We start from the raw sequence: 21,018 nt of genomic DNA, 5'->3' as shown, positions 1-21,018 counted from the left end.
AACTAGTTCTCTTTCACAAGATCATTGATTTAGATCTGAAAGGATCTTTCAAATCCATTTAGTCAAACCTTTTCATTTTACAGCTGACCCTGTGAGTTACCAAGGGTCTCACAGGTAGCAAATAACAGAGATGAGATTCAAACACAGGTTTTCTGAATTCAAATCCAATACTCTTTCTAGTGCATCACGTTGCCATCTTTACACTCTTTTTAAAGAACCAAGTAAGAACTGAGGTTCCTTCATTATTAATATAAAGTTTAGAAAACTAGTTTGAGTCCTTCCAAAGATCTCATTTCTATCTATAACAGAAAGTATGGGCTATTGCAAAACTTGGTGCAATGCTTTGGCAAACCTAGGAGATGAAAAAGACTTCCTTTTAAGTAAACATCAAAATTGTTACTATAGAAACTAAACTTTTTTCAATACCACTTTAAATGTTTCTCATAAAAATCAAAAGTGCCACAGGAAATCACAAAAATCTAAACATACTGCAAAGAATATTGGTAATAATCAACACAGTGTTTCCAGATTGCCCTAAACACAGGGTGATGTCTTGACTTGTTCATGAACTAGATTTAAGAGAAGCAGAATTGTACAAAGTCATCAGCTTCACTCTCCCTTCCAAAGTCACTGAAGTCCACTGGCAAGACAATAATCAGGACAATTGACTCTGCTACTTATTATCTTGGTGGCCCAAGGCAAGTCATTAACTTCTTTGTTTCCTTAGCTGCAAATTTAAATTATTTTGAACTAGGTAATTTCTAAAGTCCCTTCAAACACTAAATTCTATAGTCATATATTTAATCATACTTTTTAGGGGGTCTGGACTTGTCACTTCAACAGTGTTGAGAACCACTAGGGTGGAAAATCCTTCCACGAGGGCAGATAAGCAATTTGTTTGTAACTTGGAGAATTAGTTGTCCAAGGCCTTGAAAAGTTCAGTGTCTTGCTTGACTCACAAAATGTATTTGCATCAGAGAAAGGACTTTAACCCAGTTCTTTCTGACTACAAGGGTAGCCCTCAACCACACTAAACACTTAAGAATATCTACATATTTACATATAAGTGTTGTAAATGACATAAATGACTCCAAAGACTTCATATTTGGGGAACCTTATGGGAAGAGCAAAAAATGTAGCAGTCCAGAAGGATGAGTTACATGAAAATGAAATGACTACTCCTTAGACCACTTCTTGGAATAAGATTGGAAAAGACAGAAAATGAAAATGCATACTGGCATTGTAAGTGCTTTCCTTTCCTTTTTTTTCCTTTTGCAACCCTCATTTTATACATAGGGCATATATTTGGACACAGGACTCTTGCACTGGCTAGACAATGGACTTTCAAAAAATTATAAGAAGCTTCAGTTTTCCCATAATTCCCAGTTTGCCAAGCAAGACAAAGAAGACTATGTTTCAGAACTAGGTTTCTTGGTTGCTGTCCCAGCTGTCTGTAATGTAACACTGCGTCCCCAAGACTGGGATTAATGAAGTAGAGACTGTCCCTGTTGTTACAGCCAAGAAGGATCACAAAAGATTTCCTAGCACATGTTCCCCAACTACAGCTTTGCAGCCCTTTACAGCATTATCTGACCTTTTTACCCAGCTTGCTGCTGTTGCTGCTGTTGTCCCATGGGGACAATCCACATTTCCAGCTACTGTGCTATTTAAAAGCCATGCAAATGAGTTGGCAAGACCATTACTACTGAAAAAATTAAGGGCCTAGTTAGTTCTTCTCTTCTTTAACTTTTCCAGTATATTTCACTCTGGGATGCTATTTAAATCTGAAATGCTTTTATTGAGTCAGCTCAGCAAAGTTTCATTATACTTTCATTTTTTTCTGGGAACTTAATTTTCCCACCATTTGGGAAAACTCATTGAACACATGGACTATAGTACCTCATATGCTAATCAGCTGAATCCAATCAAAAGGGAAAAAAATCCATTCAAGGCATCTTTATCATTGTCTTCACATAGGAGCACAGATCTAGATCTAGAAAGGACCTTAGGGGCCATGTGGTCTAACCACTTCATTTTATAGATGAGGAAAAGGAGGCCCAGAGAAGTAAAGTGAATTGATCAAGGTTACACAGACAGTAATTACTAGAAGTAAGTTTAGATCCCAGGTCCTTTTGACCCCAGAATCAATGGTTTTTTTTTCAACTATACTACATAACCTCCCTGAAAGCATATACTTGCATCAAATGTTCTTCAGGAAAAACACAGGAATAGTGTTTCCCAGAGCAACCACCCTGTAACACTTGTTGTTAATAAATTTTCCCTTTCATTTGAAAGCATTCAAATAATATTGAAAATTCTTTTAAAAAAGCAGATTGACTACAGGATTTACTATCTGATACAATTATAATGTTTTTAGTAGTTGCCTCCAAAAAGAATATCCAAATTAGTTTTGTTTCCTGAAACAAATAAATCATAAAAATGAAGTGAAAATATTTATACAGAGTACTCTCTACTTCAGTTCATCCATAGTTTCCCAAATAATCTTCCCAAGCACGGGTCTATGTCTGTCATTCCTATACTTAAAATTCCTTACCTCTAGAAAAAAATGAAATCCTTAGCCTGACCTTCAGCCTGACTCCAACCCACTTTTCCATTTGTTTTCCACATATTCTACATTCCAGTCAAAATGAACTATGAGTTTTTCCTCCTTGTCCATAGCCAACCCCTCTGCCCCATACATTCATTCAAATTAACCCACCCCCCCTCCATGTCTGGAATGCATTTCTTTCTTCACCTCTACCTGTATGAATTTTTCTCTTCCTTTCTGGATTGTTTAGGTACCACCTCTTCCATGAAGCTTTCCCTGATCCCATCAATTATCAATGCTCCCTCCTCAAATTATTTTGTTTGTATATGTGTAGAAAGTTTTGGAGGAAAAGAATTGTGTTGCTTTCATGTCTGCATCTTGAGCACCTGGTACAGTGTCTTGAATGTCCTTTGGTTGATTTGAAATTTATTTAGGCTGTTGTCTCTATCTTAATTCTTTGGGTGGAGAGGACAGTGTCCTTAGAAATTGAATGGAAAAAATAATTGGGCCTGGCCCAAAAGCCCTAAGAAAAACTACTACTCTATATATCTTTACTTTTCAGGAAAGACTACAACTATTAGATTCATGGCCATCACAAAGAGTAAACATTTTTCCTCTTGATACTAAGGGCTACTCTCATTTATATTTTTAATTCCAGAAAATTTGCTATTAAATGTGCTTTGGTCCAAAACATAATATCCATATTTAGCCATCATGTATAAGTAAGCTTTTATTGTACTTTTGGTGTTGGTTAAACTATATTGTCAAATGACCAAGATTTTGTTTAAATTATTTTTTGCCTTTTTTTTTGGAGGGGGGAAGGCAGGGCAATTAGGGTTAAGTAACTTGCCCAAGGTCACACAGCTAGTAAGTGTTAAGTGTCTGAGGCCAGATTTGAACTCAGGTCCTCCTGACTCCAGGGCCAGTGCTCTATTCACTGAGCTACCTAGTGAATTTTTTTAATGAGACGAAAAACCAATGTTTATTTTCTGGGGTAGGAGTCATACTTGTTTTATGGAGGTACTGAGTAGGGTACTGGAGGTCAGGAGGAGCATTGCTAAGGAGTAGCCAGGCTGCCATGCCTACTGCAAGAAGGCAGGATCCTATAGGTCATCAGTATCTCTTCATTCTCCCTTCCCTCTCACCCCTGCCCTGTAGCTCTCCTTTTCCCTTTTTCTTAGGCAGTCCTATCCAGTACCCTATATAATGAGGGGTAACCTGAACTGGTCCTTTAAAGGGCAGAGGGCTCACCTACCTTCTTAGCAGCCTGAAGTAGAAGAGATTCAGCCTAGGAGGGAATCAGGTCAGAAGTTATACAAGATCCTACTATTTCTGAGAGAATTCCTTCTTGAGTTCCTACCTAGTGTGACTGTGGAAGAAGCTGTGGTAGCTTGTGGTAACTTTGGAGGTAGAGTAGTTTTATATCCTTTTACATTTATAAACTGTATCCATTTTAATTTCTTATTATTAATACATTTATTTTTGTTGCATTTAATAGTTCAATAGCTTCTAATTGCATTTTTAATCTCTGAACCTAAATGACTGGACTGACCTAGTTTAGGACTAGTTCAGAAAATTGTCAATAAAAATGATAATCTATTAATAAATCATGCATAATGTCTGAGGAGCAATTGTTATGTAAATATCCCTTATTGATAATTCATACAAACATGGAATTCAATTCAATAAACATTTTTTCAGTGCATATATATGGCTCTGTGCTAGGTCCTGACAATAAAAAGATTAGAAACAACCATTCCTGCCTCTAAAGAGCTCACAGTATGGTGAAGGTATAGCATGTAAACAAATCAGTATAGTATGATGTACACCTTGATAACAGCAATGGATAAATCCAGCAAATGTTCTTTAGGAAAGTTTGAAAAACACCTTCAGCTGGGGGAATCAAGGAGTCTTTATGGAATCGGTAGTACCTGAGATGGGCCTTGAAGGAAAAGAATTTCAAGAGACAGTGATGAGGAGGACAGTGAGAAAGAGATATGTTCCAAGTCTGGGGAATGGTCTATGCAAATACATGCAGGGTGATTTATATTACTACTTTAAAAGTACAACACTTGCAGGAAAATGTAGATTTTAAAACTTAGGTTAAGACTATCAACTCTTTCTACAGCAAGGTGGAACGTGATCAGTGCTGAACAAGTTTGAATCTTATACCTGGCACTTACCAGCTGGATGGCCATAGGCAAGCCTCAACCTCTCTGAGCCTAAAGCAGTTTTCTATTACCTAAGTTACAGACTGGGTGCAATTCCATACCTGCAAAATCACAAATTCCTGATATTGGCATAAGCAGATCTACAGTGAATAGAAGTTTTGAATAAGCCAAGAAAGAGGAGAAATTTTGGAGCTAGAAAGTAGGTTTGAATCAGATAGGGAAACACTTTTTGATAGAAGAAGCAGTTAAAAAACAACAACAAACTCTGGGAATAGGAATTAGGAAACCTGATTTCTAACCAGAGTCCTGGCTTTGCCACTCTCTCTCTCTCTCTTTTTTTTTTTCTTTTTTGGTAGGGCAATTGGGGTTAAGTGACTTGCCCAAGGCCACACAGCTGGTAAGTTTTAAGTGTCCGAGGCAGGACTTGAACTCAGGTCTTCCTGACTCCAGGGCTGGTGCTCTATTCACTGCACCACCTAGCCACTCCAGCTTTGCCACTTTCTAGCAAATCATTTAACCTCTCTGAATCTCAATTAACTTATTTATAAAGTGGAAAGCATATTTGTCCTGTCTGCCTCACAGTGTTATTGAGAGGACAGTGCTTTGAAAGTATAAAGGACTACATAAATGCATTATTATTATTATGAAGGCTCTTAGTCTCTGAAGAGGTGGGAGAGAAGATGAGAGGTAGACAAAACAGAAAGCAATCCAGGGGGAGTTAGAAAAAGGATCATTGAAATGGTGCTTTTGCAAAGCACTTTGCAAATATTATCTCATTTTATCCTCATAACCCTAGGAGGTAGATGCTATTATTATCTCCATTTTACAGATGAGGAAACTGAGTCAGAGAGAGCTTCAGTGACTTGCCAAGTACCACACAGTCTGAGACAGGTTTTCCTAACTTTAGGTCCCAAGCTCTAGCCACTGTACCACCTAGCTGGATGAGGCATGTATTTCTTCTAGGATGAGCTATTAAAATCAAGGCATTAAATTAACAGGATATCTGATAGCTCTGATCTGATAGGAACAAGATACAAGTATAGGTAGACAAAAACTCTGAGGAGTAATTTAATGATGTTCATATAACTCTTGGGATTCTAAATGTGTGATTCAAACCCATAAAATCACCTTCAAGATAGCTTTTTAGTTTGACATATCAAGTTCACCCCTATTTGAGAGCTATTCAATACAAAATGATTTTGAAAACAAATACATAGCTTTGATTTCTCTTTCTCCTTAATTACAATTATACTTGATGCTTGTGCAGAAGGTCTTCAGGAATAAAGCCAAGAACTGAGAGGACAGATATTTGAATCACTTTCTCACTGCTAAAAGGTGACACCTGACAGTTATAATTAAAATCCATTGATGTAGGAGAAAAGGACATTTTGGCCCCTGCAAGTAAATAGTAACTGGCTAAGGCTTAAAGAAAGAACTTTCTAGAACTATCAACAGAAAAATGAACAGAAAAGAATGCATATCATTAGTGCCCTTGGTCAGACCCTTGTTATTGTTCTACAGTAGGAATATAGTCGAATAACTGCTCCACTTGATGTTAGTTTCTCCCTCTCCAATCTATCCTAAAGACCACTGCTAGATTAATTTTCCTAAAGCATTGCTTTATTTATGCCTAGAGGCTGCTGCCCTAAACACTTATTAGCTATGTGACCCTGGACAAGTCAGGTAACTTCTCTCAACCTCAGTTTCCTCATCTATAAAATGAGAATAATAGTAGTGCCTACCTCCCAGGATTGTTGTAAGGATCAAATGAGAACATATGTACAGTGTTTAGAAAATGTAAAGTCCCATATAAATGCTAGTTATTCTTGTTCTTATTATATCATAGATCTTCTCACAGTCTTTCAATAGTTTCCTATGAACTGCAGAATAAAGCCCAAAATAATTAGTCTGTTTGTCAATGCTTGCCACAATTGGATTCCCAAACCACATTCACTTTTTCCTTATGTGAGTCCTGTACTCAAGCCAAATTGACTAGATCCACTGTCCTTCAAAAATATCTTTTTCAGTCAAAAAATCTATTCATTGTAATCTGGATTAGCTGAGTAAAGTAATTCCCAATAAGGTGTGAAATACCTGTAGATTTAACCCTTCAAGGGAACATATTAATTTTTTTTTTCCAGTTTAAGAAAACCACAGCCTATTAATTTAATGATAAACAATAACAATTCAGCAATTTTAAACATTTTTGTGCTAAATTTTATAGAAGAAACATAAATGTAGGTATTAATATTTTATGATATATTTCAGAATATCTTCTATGCAAATTTGGTGTCATGCAATATTTGGAGAAATATTTGGAGCCATGCATACCAAAATGAACAGTTAAACATTGCATTCTAGTGACTTCATAAAAAGCTTAAAACAAAGTTATAGCAATGATGGCCTATCTCTGCAAATTTTCTTCAGGGTCACTTTTTTTGAAGAGTTCAGAAAAAACAGCTGTGGCCAACAGGATGAAGGCAAGTGGCCCTTGACAGGGAAGGGACGTCACTTCTATTAGGTATGACTTTCTTGGCTTGTACTTCATGCTGTCAATTCACCTGCCTTTCCTAGAGTGGAATGTTCTTCATATTAATGCTCTTTCAGCTTTATTTCTCAGCAATTATGAGTTCTAAGATAGTAATTTATACACTCCAGCATTTCTATGGGTCTCTGGTCTTACTAAGTATCTTCTCCAAAGATAGAGATTAAGTGCCAGTCAAGGTTTATGCATTTTTAATCTTGTTAATCCAAATGAATGATTCCAATGTCATACCGAATAGGAGGTTTATTGTCGTTTCCTAACTCTACCTATAGAAATTATTGATAGATTGATTCCTGCTATTCTCCACCTATAGAAATCTTATTCATTCTTCAAAGTCTAGCTCAAATATAACCTCCTCCCTTTGCTGAACTCCTACAATATTCATTGTCTATTCTACTCATTTACTGTTTGCCTTGTATTATTTCCCCTAACTAAATTGTAAATACCTCTGGAGTGGATAATTTGTCTTGCTTAAAGTTATAACTAACAATTCTAGGGACCAGGGCAAGTTATGACAAATTCTCTTGAGTAAAAGTACAGAGAGAACTTGGGGAGAGAAACCTCAGATCCCAGGACATAATACCATTCTAGAGGAAAAAGCCTGGGACCCCACTGCCCCCACACACTCACTCCTGTGAACAGAGACTGCAGGCTGCCACTGGGGAAGCTGCCATGGCAGAAGGAACAGTGTAGGGTTGGGGAAGAGAGAACCTGGGTTGTGAGCTCTGGTAGGTGAAAGCATCATCTGGTAACTTCCTACTTAAATTGTTCTTATCAACTAGATGCTAAACGACCATGTTCTTCCTAACTGAAGGATAGGCACTGTCAACACTCCCTAAATTTTAGCACTCAGGCCAAAAAATCCCAGGTATCCAGATATCGCACCCTAAGTAAAACTATGGTTTTATTTATCTTTATATCTTCCACTGAGCATAGCATGAAGCCCTGAAAACAGCGGGTTCCCAATGATTCACTGATTTACTGACTGAGAAATAAGAAAGTGAATGTGTACTATGAATGGGAAAACTGAGCTTCCAATTCTGATCTTAAGAATAAACATATTTTGGGGTGGCCAGGTGGCGCAGTGAGTACAAGCGCCGGCCCCAGAGTCAGGAGACCTGGGATCGAATCTGGACTCAGATACTTAGCAACACACCCGGAAATAGCTGGCCGTGTAACCTTGAGCAAGTTACTTAACTCCAATTGCTTTAAAAAAAAAATGAACATATTTTAAAAAATAAATAAGAAGTTATATTAGGACTGGATTACCTATATGATGTAAGGTACTTGCTTCTGCCTAATCTTATAAAGCCATATTAGGCCTTAATCTACTTCTTTCAAGAACAAAGCTAGTTGTTTTGTTATTAAGATTTGTAATGAAGTTTCTCTCCTTGGTAGTAAGACCAAGAGGTATTGTTTTAGGTTAAAGATGGCACTTTGACTACCTAAGGCCAACTGTAGTTTCCCAGTACTTCAGTGTCTAATAATCTTTGAAGAAACTACCTTCAAAAGTAGATTTTCAGTTTTGCATCCCTAGTTCATTCACCCAAGAATATACAGCATCATAGTTAAATCTCTCCTTATTTTTACTCATTGATTACAACTTTGGATTAAAGGTTATTTAATAATTACCTTTAATTTTCTGTATAATTTGACTTATCATTTGATACACAGGGCCTCCTAGTGTCAAGTACTCATGAGGCTCTCCTGCATAGGTCAAAGTTCAGAAGCAAATGTTGTCTTTAGAAAACAAGTGATGTGGAGTTTTAGAATCACATGACTTTTTTTTTACCTGTAATGTTCTTTGACTTTCTTAAATTGCATTACAGTTTTACTAATGACAAATATAATGTCCAAAAATGATTTCATAATATATGATTGCCAAGGAAATTCTGCACAAACTATACATCAAGCCAACAAAGTAGGTATCAAAGTATCACTATTCTGAGTATAATAACCATGCATTTGGGGGAAGCAAGTACAGATCCCGTTTTTCCCTTCTAGATCCCTAGATCCATCCCATTCCCAATCTTTACCTCTACATCCTCACCTATCACCTTCAATTCCTGTCCTGGAGTCAACTCCCAATCCTTTTCCAAGACCTGGACCTCTCTGTTCTATATTCCTAGGTTTGGGTTCCTCATCCCCATCCTTTTAATCTCTAGATAGTCCCTCTCTGAGTAAGTTACTTTCTTTTACCTTAGAGATGAAGGAAAATGGACCTGGGTTCTAGTCTTAGCTCTACTATTCACTGACTCTATGCCTTGGGTACAGATAAGTCTCTTCACCTGTGAAAGGAGGGGGTTCAGATCTTAAATTGTAAAGCAGCAGTCACCAAAACTACTTGATACAGGCTAAGAAACAGAGGGGTAGATCAGTGGAATAGGTTAGGTACACAAGACACAGTAGTCAGTGATTATAGTAATCTACTGTTTGATAAATCCAAAGACCCCAACTTCTGTGATAAGAACTATGTGACAAAAACTGCTGGGAAAACTGAAAAATAGTATGGCAAAAACTGGGCATAGACCAACATCTAAAACCGTATACCAAAATAAAGTCCAAATGGGTACATGATTTAGGTATAAAGGCTGATACAATAAACAAATTAGGGGAGCAAGGAATAATTTACCTGTCAGATTTATGGAAAATGATGACCAAACAAGGGATAGAGAACATTATGAAATGCAAAATAGACAATTTTGATTACATTAAATTGAAAAGTTTTGCATAAACAAAGCCAATGCAACAAAGATTAGTAGGGAAGCAGAAAACTGGGAAAGAATTTTTACAACCAGTGCCTCTGATAAAGGCCTCATTTCCAGAATATATAGAGAACTGAGTCAAATTTATAAGAATACAAGTCTCCCCCAATTGATAAATGGTCAAAGGATATGAACAGACACTTTTTAGAGGAAGAAATTAAAGATATCTATGGACATGAAAAAATGCTCTAAATCACTATGGATTAGACAGATGCAAATCAAAACGACTCTGAAGTACCATATCACACCCATCAGATTGACTAACATAACAAAACAGAAAAATTATAAATGTTGGAAAAGATGTGGGAAAGTTGGAACACTAAATCATTGTTGGTGGAACTGTGAACTGATCCAACCATTCTGTAGAGCAATTTGGAACTGTGCCCAAAGGACTATAAAAACATACATACTCTTTGAATCAGCAGTACTGCTTCTAGGACTGTATCCCAAAATAAAAAATGGGGAAAAGACCCATGTGTACAAAAATATTTCTGACAGTTCTTTTTATGGTGGCCAAGAACTGGAAATTGGGGGGATGCCTATCAATTGGAGAATGACTGAACAAGTTGTGGTATATCAATGTAATGGAACAATATTGTGCTATAAGAAATGATGAACAGACAGATTTCAGAAAATCCTGAAAAGACTTATATGAACTGATGCTGAGTGAGAGGAGCAGAACCAGGAGAACATTGTTCACAGAAATAGCCACAGTGTGAAATGACTGATTTTGATAGACTTAACACTTCTCAGCAATACAAGGACATAAAACAGTTCCAAAGGACTCATGATGGAAAATGCTATCTACATTTAGAGAATGAACTATGGAGTCTGACCGCAGAGTGAAGTAGCTGTTTTCTGTTTTGCCTTTTCTTTTGCATGGTCTCTCCTATTTTTATAATTCTTCTATGCAGCATGACTAATGTGAAAATGTGTTTAATAGGAATGCATGTATAAAGCCATATCAGATTGCATATTGTCCTGGGGATGGAGGGGGAGAGAAGGGGACAAAATTTAAAACTGTGGAAGTGAATGTTGAAAACTAAAAATAAATAAATTTTTTTAAAAAGGCAGGGATTTGGCCAAGATAATCTCTAAGCCTCTTTCTAGTTCTAATAAGTCTACAGAATAGTAGTACCAGGTAGTCTTGAAGACTTTTTGCTTTATAAATTTGAGTAGGTCACTAACAGAGTATGCATAGGAGCAAGAAGGCTGTTTTTCAAAATAAAAAAGTATTAAGTCAATTTTTTAGTTTATTGTTTTTAGTCTAGACCTATGACTTAATTGATATAGGAACCACTTAATGAGGAAGCCCCCTCTACTGTCTACACTACCCCTCTAGTGTAGACAGACATCTGCTCTGCAATTTATAGTCTTAGATTCTGGAGCCCTGAGAGTGGAAATGACCTGTCTGAAGTCACATAGCCTGTATATGCCAGAGGCAAGAACTGATCTCAGTTCCTTCTCACTGCAACTTATCACTCTGCTTATCATTCAAAATTAAGTTGATAAAAGAATTACTTTGTAAAAGAAAACAAAATATTCCTAGCCTTTCAGGATAGCAGTACTGCTGACTTGACTTGCTGGTCAAGGAGAAAGAAAATTAATAAAAAGGTCATTCCAAAGAAAATCATGTTTGGAATTATCTGTAACTGATCTTACACTGAATCAAGGGAAAAACCTTTGATGAAATAATTCTACTTGATATCTATACCAGTTATTCTTCCCCCTATAATCTACAAGCCCACCACAATTTGGTTGGATTCTTGGCACTCTGGCTGACAAAATCCAGCAAGTTGTTTTGCTTGTGAACGGGCTATAAAAGTACACACAGAAACAGGGAACAAAAATTCCTGAGCTTCTGATTTTGAAATTAATACTTTGGAAACATTTTAAAGTATTCCTATGGAAACTGCATTTTCTAAACTTTTGTTTCCTTTTTTTTCATAAAAAATAGAGTTCTTTGAGGGTAAGAAGATGAGAATTACAAAAGACATACAAAACTTTAAATTGTCAAGCTATACAATGTGAGAGATTTTAGATGTTGCTGCTGTCCTTTCTTAAGTGTGTAGTATCAGAGACAGCTCAGGTATTTCCCCACATACAGGACACACATATAATATGTATATTTATTTTTGTGCATCCATACATATATGTGTATATATATGTTGTTGTTCAGATTTCTTTCAATTGTGTCTGACTCTTCATGATTCCATTTGGGATTTCCTTGGCAAAGATGTTGGAATACTTTACCATTTCCTCCTCCAGCTCATTTTACAGGTGAAGAAACTGAGGCAAATGGGATTCAATGATTTGCCCAAGGTCACACAGTTAGTGTCTGAAGTTGGATTTGAACTCAGGAAGAGGGGTCTTCCTGTCTCCAGCCCAGCACTTTTATCCACTGTGTCACCAAGCTGCTGTGTAAATATCCATAAAATATGCACACAAACTGCCAAAATCTAATAATATCCAACCTCTCTTCCATACCCCCACACATTTACCAAAAGCAGGGAATACCTCTGCCAAAACCTACATTCAGGCATTCGGACCTTTGCTCTTTGTATTATGCCACACTAGCCCCTCTACAAATAACCACAGTCATTAAAGAGTTTCCACATAAGTTTTTTAAGTGCAAATAACTGGGATGCAGGCTTTTAAACAAAACTGACCGAAAAACCACCATGGTCTTTCTGTAACACACAGAAAATGTTAGAATATAATGGCTCAGGCTGGGGCAAACCACATTAAGTCTAACTTTTCTCCTCTAAAGAACATATACTAATGAGAGAATCAACAATCTTAGCTTATCCTGTTGTCACTAACCCTATTGAATCAAGACAGGTAAGATGAACTTCATTTTACACAATAGATGTGTACTTGAAAAACTGTGCCTAAATATAATCTTTGTAACTGAATCAAATTTTAAACCACTGAGGTTTTTGTAAATCATAGACAACTTTATTAAAGTGGTTCCTTTCAAATAGGGATTGTTCATTCATTTGAATTTGTATCCTCAGAGCCTGACATAGTGCCTGGAACACAGTAGGCTCTTAATAAATATTTGCTGGGGCAGCTAGGTGGCACAGTGAATAGAGCACTGACCCTGAAGTCAGGAGGACCTGAGTTCAAATTTGACCTCAGACACTTGACACTTACTAGCTGTGTGACCTTGGGCAAGTCACTTAACTCCAATTGCCTTGCCTTCCCTCCCTCCCCCCCCCAAAAGTGATATTTGTTGCAGTTAGATGCTACAGTAAATAGAGCATGGGCCCTGGAGTCAGGAGGACCTAAATTCAAACCCAGCCTTAGAGGCTTGATACACTTACTACCCGTGTGATCTTGGGCAAGGCACTTAACCCCAATTGTCTTGCTTTCCCCCAGGCAAAAAAGAAAAAAAAAGAAATTCTTGCTAATTCACTGAGGTGAGTCATTTCAGGTTAATGTTGTGGAGGCTGTAGTGAACTGATACTCAGAATACCAGGGTTTTAGTCCTTTTCTGACAGTAAATAATTGTCCTCGGACTGGTTAATTAATCGAAAGTAATCTCTGATTGTCCCAATTCCTGATCTCACATCCTATATGTAAGGTCATGTATTTCAAATTTCTCTTGAATCCATCCCCCATGTCTATTCCCACTGTAGGAAGCCACTTACAAGCACTCATTACCACTCACCTGGACTATTGTAATAACTTCCCCACCTTCATTCTCTCATTTCTCTATCCCCATCCTTTGTATACATGGTTAATAGCTAGTGTTTTTAAAAGTGCCTTAAGGTTTGCGAAGCACTTTACAAACATTATCTCATTTTACTAAGCAGAAAATTCTTAGATGTTATTATTATCTCCATTTTACAGTTGAGGAAATGTAGGTAGAGGTTAAATGACTTGCTCAGGGTCAGGCTACTAGTAAGTGTCCAAGGCAGGATTTGAACTCAGGACTTCCTGACTCCAGCCCTCTATCCACTGTGGCACCTAACTGCCTCTACAATTTATAAAGAGCTTTAAGGTTAGCCAAATACTTTACCTATGTCATCTCATTCCATCTTCACAAGAGTCCCGTGAAGTAGGTGCTACTATTATCCATTTTACAATAAGGAAAATGAGGCTGGGAGAGGTTGTGATTTGGCCAGGGTCACACAACCAATTAAGTTTCTGAAGCAGAATTTGAACCCAGGGTTTTCTGACTACACGTCCAGTATTCTAGTCACTGTGCCACCTCACTGTTCATATACTACCTAGATCTAATCATGTCACTACTCTCCTCAAAAAGCTTCAGTGGCTCCCTGTTGCTTCCCAAGCAAAGTTAAAACTCTTGTTTCCTGACACTCCATGCCTTCTGCAGCCTGAGATTACACTGTTACTTCATCTGTCAATGCTCTAGGTAACCCTGTAAAACTATATTGCAGAAAAGGTGCAGAACTGCACTATTAAGAGGAGTTTCTTAACAGGGAGTTGCCTATACAAATGAAATCACCAGTCTAGTTCCTTTCTTATATATGAGAGAGACAAAGGCAGACAGAGACAGAAACAGAGAGATAGGAAATTACAGATTAACATGGGGGAAAAAAATCTTTGATGTAAAAAAAAAAAAAACTACTATGGCAGCCAAAGATCTAAGCCCTTTTTTTTTCTGTAACTAAGGACCAAAGTAGCAGAAGCATCAGAAGCATGTTGCCAATGCTTCTATTCTATTACTATCCTTTTCTTTTGAATGTAATACCCATAGAGTTGTGTGAAACATAATCTTTCTATCATAGGAAGGAGCAGACTAACATTCAGTGTCATGTCCAACATTCTACTACACAGAAAAGGAGAATGACAGGTTATCTTGCCAATCTTTTCATGTCCAGCACTTGAGAGGGAAAGTGACTGAGTCACAGCAAAACTAGAGCCAGAAAATACCTAGTCCTAGAATCCCAGGGGTTTGGAACCTGTGGCCTCAAGGACACATGTGGCCCTCTAGGTCCTCAAGTGCAGCCCTTTGACTGAATCCAAACTTCACAGAACAATTCCTTTTATTAAGGGGATTTGTTCTATGAAGTTTGGATTGACTCAAAGGTGCACTTGAGGACCTAGAGGGTCACATGTGGCCTCCAGGCCACAGATTCCCAAAACCTGTCCTAGACCCTCACTCTCTATGATTTAGAGCTATGTCCATACCTCTGTAGGACTTTCTTTATACATAGGGATTGAGTTGAAGAAATGGTAAAGATATGAGATGTAGTGTTATTGCATCACTTATTTTAAAAATAGATTTGAAGCCATCCTTACAGGTTTTAGTGAATCTAAAGCATCCCTAGGATGGTACTTTTGTCCATTCTCTTTGAAATGTAGTATAGTATAGTCTATGGAATTCTGGACACTGAATAGGGGACCTGGGTTTAAGTTATGTTCCTGCTATTCAATCATTGTTTGACCTTGAACAAATTACTCTACTTCTCTGGTTGTCAGTTTTCTAATCTATAAAATGAGGGGATGAACACTAAATGATCTATCCCATCCATCTCTAAACTTCAAGGATTTTCTTACTCCCCCTTTCTTTTCTTCTCTTCTTTTAGGTAGATACTACAGCAAGGGAGAAACGGAACTAAATCTTCAATATTTGTAAGGACAGTTAACTAGCTATCCCAATTCTGCCACACCCCCACACCCCTGATCCCACTACCCTTCATCTTATCTCTCTCTCTCTCTCTCTCTCTCTCTCTCTCTTTCTCCTTGCACAGGTGCATAGAAAAATGCATACATAGTACATAAAAAAAATCCTACCATATCCAACTTCTCACCAGATTTCTCCATTCACTTGGCTATAATCCTAGGTAAGGGGGGAAATATGATGGCAGTTAAAGAAAGCTCATTTCTACTCTATGCTTAGAGAATACACATGCCTTGGCATAAAGAATGTATCAGGCCCAGCGCCACTAGTTGAAAATAACAGTGAATCTTAGAGACCTAAGAGCATTTTTATTTTTTCCTTTCAATTCACTATTCTTCATTCTGCATTTTTCCAATTTTATTAATGACTTTGAAGAATATTTTCAATGTCAGATTATTACTAAAAGACATTATGTTGGAATTTAGTTCTGAGCCTTTCATAAAGAAGGAAAGTTAGGGATGGCTAGGTGGTGAAGTGAATAGAGCACCGGCCTTGGGGTCAGAAGGACCTGACTTCAAATCCCACCTCAGATACTTAACACTTACTAGACATGTGACCTTGGGCAAGTCACTTAACTCCAATTGCCCTGCCTTCCCCCCCTCTAAAAAGAAAAAAAAAGGAAAGTTAGTAATAGTAAAATGAAGCTCATTTATAACAGCATGAAAAATGCAGATGAAGAAAAAAGATAGAATTATAGGTATAGTAGATCAAAGGTAAAAAGATGACATTTATACTTAATATGAAAAAAAGAGTGGGAGGTGGGGCAGCTAGCTAGGTGAAGTGAATAGAGTACCGGCCTCGGAGTCAGGAGGACCTGAGTTCAAATATGGCCTCAGACACTTAGTACTTACTAGCTGGGTGACCTTGGGCAAGTCATTTAACCCCAATTGCCCTGCCCTCCCCCCCTCCAAAGAAAAAAAAGAAAAAAGTGGAAGGGAAAGAGGGTAGAAAAGGAAAGAAAAAAGAGGGGGATAGAAAAAAGAAAGAATGAAGTGGAAATGAAAGAAATTCAAGTCAGAAAGAAAGAAAACTATTGCTAATGGAAGAAATATCAACAGAGGCTTTATGATTATTAAGTGCTTTTCATAAATTACCTCATTTGATAGTCATAATAACAACCTTAGGATTTGGGTAGAATAATTAGGATTACTCCCATTTTATAAATGAAGAAACTGATGCCTATGGTCACCACAGTTAATAATCATCAGAACTGGAACTTGATTACTCTGACTCCAAATCAAGTGTTTCTTCCACTATACTACACTGCTGAACAGGAAAGAAAACCTGAAGAGTTTAAGGCAAAAAAAAAAGTCACTATATTTGGTATTTTGAACTACAGCAATGGGTAAGAAAAGATTTTTTTTAATATGCTGTCAAATGAAAATAAAAGAATATTTGGCAAAAACCTGGTTAGGAGAAAAAAGAGGGGAAAGAATCAGATTTCAGACACTGTAGACAGAAGAGCTGGTGGAATTACTAACATCGATAGGAAACAGAGAGAACACAGTCTGAAAGATGAGTAGCTTTCTTTCTGTTGAACAAAGCTTAATGTGATGAGGCACTCAAAAGAGTACAAATGGTTAAAAAGAGAAAGAAAAATTTAATTCACACATAGTGATAATGACTTTCAGCTTCCAGTGATCAGCTCAGCAGCAGATTTTGAAGATTCCAGGTGAGTGCACTATAATGATTAACAAATTAATATCCAAACCATGGGCTAAGTATGCACAATTCAAATAGATTTATAAATAGAACTCTTGGGAGCAGAATTATATCAAAACAATCAAAATAACTGACAAAGACTAGATTATACCTTTCCCTTACAGTTCATCTTAGACATAAATATGAGTGTTACAAGGTTACATGTAATTGACACCCAGAAATTTCATTTTCTTTGTAATCTGTTTAAAGAGCTTTCTTTTGAAAAGCATAAATATCAAGGACAGTTACACCTCTTGCTACAACATGAAAAAACTATCACTGTAACAACAGAGAAGAGATTTATAAGTATCCTCTCCCTTGATTTGGTTCTCTCATTTTAATTCCCAGATGATATCCCTTCAACTAAAGAAAAACTCTCACTCTATCCATCCCAGAACAAAAGCTTGAGCCCCAAGTAGATCAGCCAAATCTGCTTCCCAAGAAGGCTCTGCCTTCCAAGACTGAAAGCTACATATAGTGCAGTCAGCCAGGAAGAGGATAGCATAAAATGCAGGGACAATCTCATGCACAAGTAGAACAGATGGTTGCTTCCTGTAAACTATTAATGATATGCCTCAAAACATAAATTTCATCTGATCTGACTACCTTTAGACTATCATTTAACAATGTGTTAGATAAGCAAGGTGGAGGCGTCTCTAAAAATGCCCAGTTAATATGCAACAATGGTTATATGACACCTGGATCTCTATCTGCAGTAAGAAAAGTAGATTTGGAATCAGAGGAATTGGGTTAGAATTCTATTTTTGCCATTTACTATCCATGCCACTTTGTTTCTGAGTCTGGATTTCCTTAGCTGTGGAATGACAAGGAGGGGAAATGGACTAGATGATCTTTAAAATCCCTTACAACTCTAAATTTATGATTCTATGATTGACTCCCACATTACTATGAATAACTGTCATTCTATCAAGTTAACACCTGATCCCTGAAAGGATAAGATATAGTACTGGTAAGTTTGGGTGTGGGGTAGGAAAGGGAGAGGGGCACTGACAAGTTCTGGCTGGCCTGGGAACAATTAAGGAGGGCACGACTCAATATGAAATATAGGACCTAATGGAAAATTCTAACTGTAGTGTCTTGGAAGAAGTAGAACCAGAAAACAACTTATCTAGGATTTTGCTTGATGCCAGCTTTCTCCCCTTGCAGCTACAGGGTTAGGTTTAGCTGCAAAGGCTCTTGAGCCATCCATTCTTTCTCTGTGGACAAAGATGACTGACATTCAGCTAAGAGTTTTTTAAGAAATGGAAGGTAAGGACAGCTACACCATATATATCACAGAGGCTGTGTACTAAAGGGCACATAATGACTTTTACAATCATACAGAAAAAAACAGAAGTCTTAAAATTGAAATGAATTAATTTCTAAAGTGCTTTAAGGTTTACCAAGTTCTTCCTTGGAGTCACCTCCTGAGGTACAGATTATTGTTTCCATTTTACAGATGAGGAAACTGAAGCACAGAATAAGGCAACTTATCTGAAATCACAGGGCTCATAATTTTAAAGAGGAGACTTGAACTCTGGTCTTGTGAAACCCAAGACCAGTATTTTCCATCACAGACAACCCACACCCAAATTCAGCAGTTTCATGAGACATGGTCACCATAGAAAGAAATTGAAGTGCGAAAAGAAAGAGATGGGAGGTGGGGGGAAACAGTTCCTATACTAAAAAGGTCTTCTCTTCCTTGAAGTGGGCCATAGACTAACCCGTGACCGTAAATGGAAGCAAGCGTACTCGTGTGAGACAGGTAGGTTGGGGGGACGGACGGAAGGACGGACAGACAGGCAGGCAGGCAGCTCTTTGTTGGTGATTAACCTAAGGCCGTGGGCGTGGGTATTCAAACGGCAGGGGGTGGTGGAAGGTGGACTGGCTCTTTCTCCACTTGCCCCCCGAAGAGCTGGGCAGGAGAGAGTCGTCCACGAAGCGCTCGCGGTCAGTGGGCACCGGCTCACGTCAGGAGCGTGTCCTCGGCACGGTGTTCCCGGCACTGTGACTGCCTGGGGTCGTGCACCGTGGCCGGGCTGCCTCCCGCTCGACGGGCTCGTTACTGCCCTCACACACCCCCCGCGTGGGACTCGCGCGCGGACCCACGGTCACCCGGCAGGGCCGGGCAGGGGTGGCCGACGCGGGGTAGGGGAGGTAGGGGGCTACAGCGCTGGCCCTTACCGCCTGTGGGTGCGCGCGCGCGTGAAAGAGACCCCTCCAGGTGTGATGAGAGAGGAGGGAGGGGGGCTCCGCAGCAACCGCCCCGCCCTCGGCCCCCAGCCCGTCCTGGGTCCCTGCACCCGCGCTTCCTCGCGCACTCACCATGTCTGACCGTGTCTCTGGAGCTCCAGGCCCGGAGGAGCGAAGTGATGCGCTGTCCAGGGTATCCAGCCTCCCTCTGCCCCGCGCGCGGCAGGCGCGCCCTCTATAAGGTTTTACACACGCGCGCACACACGCCCCAGAGCACGCCCAGGCACACACATTCACACCCCCCTCCACTCGGCTGGGCCTTGCCTCCGCCCCCCACCCCCTCTCCCTTTCGCGCCTGCCTCCCTCCTCTCCCGCCTCTCTCCCTCCCTCCCTCTCTCTCCCTCGTGGCCCTGAGGCTCCCAAGGCTTCCCCTCACACTCGCACTCCTCTCCTGCCGCGCCCTCTAAGGAAGGGAAGCCCGCACTGCAGGCACGGGGAGGAGAAGGAGGGAGCGAGGAGAGGCGAGGCGAGGCGAGGGGGCGGGGCAAGAGGAGGGGGCGGAGCCTAGGAAGAATAGACAACCTTGCGGCCCTCCTGCCAGCCATTTACTCTCTGAGCAACACCTCCAGTTACACCTTACCTTACCCCTTTGGCACCCGTCGCCTTCCTCGCCACTGGAGGTATCGGGTGCCCCGCCACCGCCCCCTCCTGGACGGGCGGAGATTCGCAGCCAAGGCTGCTCCTCCACCTGCCCCGCGGCTCGAAGGTCTTCCTGAACCTACCCCAAAGAGAAAAGACAGTGGGTTGGTTGGTGAGCGTGAAGAGAGAGCAAGAGAAAACGTGTCTGTGTCGAAGGTGAAGCGATTGCTTCTCTGTTTTTTTTTTCACCTCTTCTTCAAAAGCAAAGTGGTGGAGGAAGAGTCCCTCTTCAATAAGATTCTCGACTTTGGGTGTTTTCGTTTTCCTAATTTGTTGGGGACGGGAGCTGAGTTTCTGTGCTTAGTGGAGCACAAAAGTAACAGTATGAGATTCACAGAAAAGTATGACATTTGTTCTGCATCCTAAATCCAGCCAAAAACAAACTTGACACCTATTCAATCGCAATTCCAGTTCCGGACGCTGGAATTGACAAAGCATGCCTCCCTACCCTAGAGGTTACTCATGGCTCAACTACAGTGAGATCTGAAAGAATCTCAGATCTTGAGTTTTATGTTTCATATGTGACGAAAATGTGAGGTTTAAAGGACACGTTTTTGGAGGAGTCGAAAACCAATTCCTTTTTCTTTTCTTTTCCTTTATTTTTTTTCCCCTTTAAACAGTAAAAACTCGACTTATTGTACTTATTGTACAGACCATTTGAGTAATTTGGGACACGAAGGCTTATAAGGATGCTTAGGACCACCACAGCTAACCACCTTAGCATATAATAGAATGCTAAGCAT

At 39.2% G+C, this 21,018-nt stretch overlaps 1 protein-coding gene across 6 annotated transcripts in view; it reads right to left on the bottom strand.

Moving 5' to 3' along the window:
• ELOVL2 (ELOVL fatty acid elongase 2) overlaps positions 1 to 20,295 on the bottom strand; it is a 104,564-nt gene extending 84,269 nt beyond the window's left edge. Inside the window, exon 1 of one of the 6 annotated variants that reach the window (XM_069103487.1) lies at positions 20,217 to 20,295. Coding sequence is in view for 1 of the 6 variants with exons in the window: in XM_069103484.1 (XP_068959585.1) it covers positions 19,709 to 19,711 (3 nt within the window). In the remaining 5 variants the exon portion in view is untranslated. Of the gene's footprint in view, positions 1 to 19,708; positions 19,886 to 20,216 lie in introns of those variants that run through there. The other 5 variants (XM_069103485.1, XM_069103483.1, XM_069103484.1 and 2 more) reach the window with 5 other exon arrangements.
• Positions 20,296 to 21,018: the final 723 nt, after the last annotated feature.

This window comes from Petaurus breviceps, unplaced genomic scaffold, assembly GCF_028583685.1.
Source record: "Petaurus breviceps papuanus isolate PSGF00001 unplaced genomic scaffold, PetGlider_PUasm1.0 582, whole genome shotgun sequence".
NCBI classification, from domain to species: Eukaryota; Metazoa; Chordata; class Mammalia; order Diprotodontia; family Petauridae; genus Petaurus; species Petaurus breviceps.
Note: the sequence above shows the minus strand (reverse complement) of the source record. Positions and strands in the feature narration are given on the sequence as shown.